Here is a 2932-nt window from a genome sequence, read left to right on the forward strand (position 1 = left end):
TCTCAAGTCCCCAGAAAGTTCCTAATTAATTTACCATGGATGGGGTGCTCCCTTGAATAGTCATACCAAGATGAGAACCATCTATGCAATTCACACCTTCTATTGTTTGTAGACTTATCCAAAATTCAAAATCAGTGGACTCCCAGATTTCTTTTCTCTAAACTCGAAACTCGATGAGGGGAGCTGTAGAGAAACCAATTCATCATTAGAAAATGGAAATAACTCCCTCCATTCTCCACTATGTTGTACTTCATTATGTGGTACATTACATAGACTTCTAAATTCAAATCCTTTTGAGTAGATAATAGATGTGTTGATCACGTGACTGAAACTGAATACAGATAATGAATCATATAACCTCAGGAACCAGGGGAAGTTAGACAGCCTGTGAACAACAACTGCAGAGACAGCAGCAACGTCTACACCTTCTAAAACTGGACGCTGCACCATCTTAAGATCTCCCAGTTTGTCTCTTTTCAAGCCCACCAACACAGAAAGCCAACCTCCTGGTAAGATGACTACCAGTAGCTACCTTTGTGGCGTGCTGATAATTTGTCATCTCCTTGTTTTCCATTATTAATTCCTCAGACTCACTTTCTATTGGACCAACGCTCACTTTGTTAACATTCTTTTTAAAATATCTATAGATACTCTTGCTATCAGTCTTTATATTTCTAGCTAGCTTTCTCTTGTACTCTAATTTTTCCCTCCTTATTAATCTTTTAGTCATTCTTTGCTTTTTTTAATATTCTGTCCAATCTTCTGATCTTCCACCCATCCTAGCACAATTACGTGCTTTTTCATGATACTATCTCTAACTTTTTTAGTTCACCACAGATTGTGTGTCCTCCCCTTGGAATTTTTCTTTCCGATTGGAATGTATCTATTCTGGGTATTCTGGTGAGAGACATCAATGTCCATCAACTAAAGTGGCTCAGTAGCACCACTACGGACGGAGCTGGCCAAGTCCTAAATGACGTAGCTGTTAAACTGGGTCTGCAGCAGGTGGTGAGGGAATCAACAAAAGGGAAAAACATCCTTGACCTTATCCTCATCAACCTGCTTGTCGCAGATGCATCTGTCCATTATAGTATCAGTAGGAGTGACCAATGTACAGTCTTTGAGGTGTCAAAGTCCCATCTGCACATTGAGAATACCTCCCATTATTGTGTGGCACTACCATCGTGCTAAATGGGATAGATTTCAAACAGATCCAGCACCTCAAGACTGGGCTACCAGGAGGCGCTGTGGGTCATCAGCAGCAACAGAATTGTACTCAGCCACAATCTGTAACCTCATGGCCTGGTATATGCCCCACTCTACAATTACCAACAAGCCAGGGGATCAACTCTGGCTCAATGAAGAGTGCAGGAGGGCATGTCAGGAGCAGCACCAGGCATACCTAAAAATGAGGTGTCAACCCGGTGAAGCTACAACACAGGACTACTTGTGTGCCAAACAGCATATTCAACAAGTTATAGATAGAGCTATGTGATTCCACAACCAATTGATCAGGTCTAAGCTCTGTAGTCCTGCCACATTCAGTCATGAATGGTGGTGGACAATTAAACAACTCACTTGAGGTGGAGGCTCCACAAATATCCCCATCCTCAATGATGGGGGAATCCAGCACATCAGTGTAAAAGATAAGGCTGAAGCATTCGCAACTATCTTCAGCCAGGAGTACTTAATGGATGATTCATCTTGGCCTCCTCTGGAGGTCCCCAACATCACAGATGCTAGTAATGCCAACTGAAGCATTCTGTTTAAACACATTTAGTTCTGATGCAGAGTCATATTCAACTCAAAATGTTAACTATTTCTCTCTCCACAGATGATGCCAGACCTGCTGAGTATTTCCAGCATTTTCTGTTTTTATTTAAGAACTAATATTAAATATTTTCAAAGGGAGATTCTTTAGCCAAAGATATGCTTTTCATTTCTTTTTAAATGCAATCCACTTTTTAAGGTTATCACAAAATATTTAGTGTAATGTTTATGTTATTAGATTAGTAATCGAGTCCTGGACCAGCAATCCAAAGAACAGGAGTTGAAATCCCATGATAACTATCTAGGAATTTTGAATTCAGCTTTTAAAAGTCTAGAAATAAAGAGTTTTTATTGGCAAAAGTGACCAAGATGCTTTTGGATTGTTGTAAAAATAATTTCCTTTTGGGAAATAAACATCCCTTCTTTGCCTGTCTGACCAAAATCTAATTCTAGTCCCACACCAAAGTAGTTGACTCCTAACAACTCTTTAAAATGGCCCAGCAAGAAATTGATCTTTTTCTGATCTCGCCCCTTCAGGCATAAACCTCGCGGGGTGCCCGGTTTTCTTAGGCCGCAGCACAGCCTGGATGTTGCGCAGGACCCCACCCTGGGCTATGGTGACCCCTCCTAGCAAATTGTTGCACACCTGGTCGTTGTGGATGGAGAGTTGCAGGTGGCGAGTGGGCGTTGTCCCGGGCTGCATTGCCGGCCAGCTCGAGGCTCTTGCCTTCAAGTACTCGAGGACGGCAGCCAAGTAGATGAGGGCTCCAGCCCAGACACGTCCAGCAAAGCGACCCTTGCACAGCAGCTGGTGGATGCAGCCGACAGGGAGCTGGAGATAGGCTTTGGAGGAGCAAATCTTGGCCTTGGCACACCCTTTGCCTCCAGTTTTACCATGACAGGACATCTCTCCCTCAAACAACCTTCTACGACTGACGGCTGGAGATAGCTGTACAGAACTGGAACCTTGCTGAAAAGATTGACATATTACTGAAGCTTTTTGTCTCACTTTCATCAGGACAAATGCAAGAATGCCAACTTTCAAGCAATCACAACAATTCATACTACAGGAGAAAAGGATGCTGATTGATTGGCAAGCCAACTCTGACCCAGCGATTAGCTGATCAAATGAAATGGCATATTCCTCTGATCGTTTGTAATA

At 42.6% G+C, this 2932-nt stretch overlaps 1 protein-coding gene across 1 annotated transcript; it reads right to left on the reverse strand.

Moving 5' to 3' along the window:
- Positions 1-2257: 2257 nt before the first annotated feature.
- Positions 2258-2677, reverse strand: LOC121292747 (histone H2A-like). Its single transcript, XM_041215094.1, has one exon. It carries the CDS (start codon positions 2675-2677, stop codon positions 2258-2260), a length of 420 nt encoding a protein of 139 aa, XP_041071028.1.
- Positions 2678-2932: the final 255 nt, after the last annotated feature.

This window comes from Carcharodon carcharias, chromosome 20 (genome assembly GCF_017639515.1).
Source record: "Carcharodon carcharias isolate sCarCar2 chromosome 20, sCarCar2.pri, whole genome shotgun sequence".
Classification (NCBI taxonomy): Eukaryota; Metazoa; Chordata; class Chondrichthyes; order Lamniformes; family Lamnidae; genus Carcharodon; species Carcharodon carcharias.

Bases quoted from the DNA above. Each gene is read 5' to 3' on its own strand.
- LOC121292747 (XM_041215094.1), bottom strand. From the start codon at position 2,677: ATGTCCTGTCATGGTAAAACTGGAGGCAAAGGGTGTGCCAAGGCCAAG.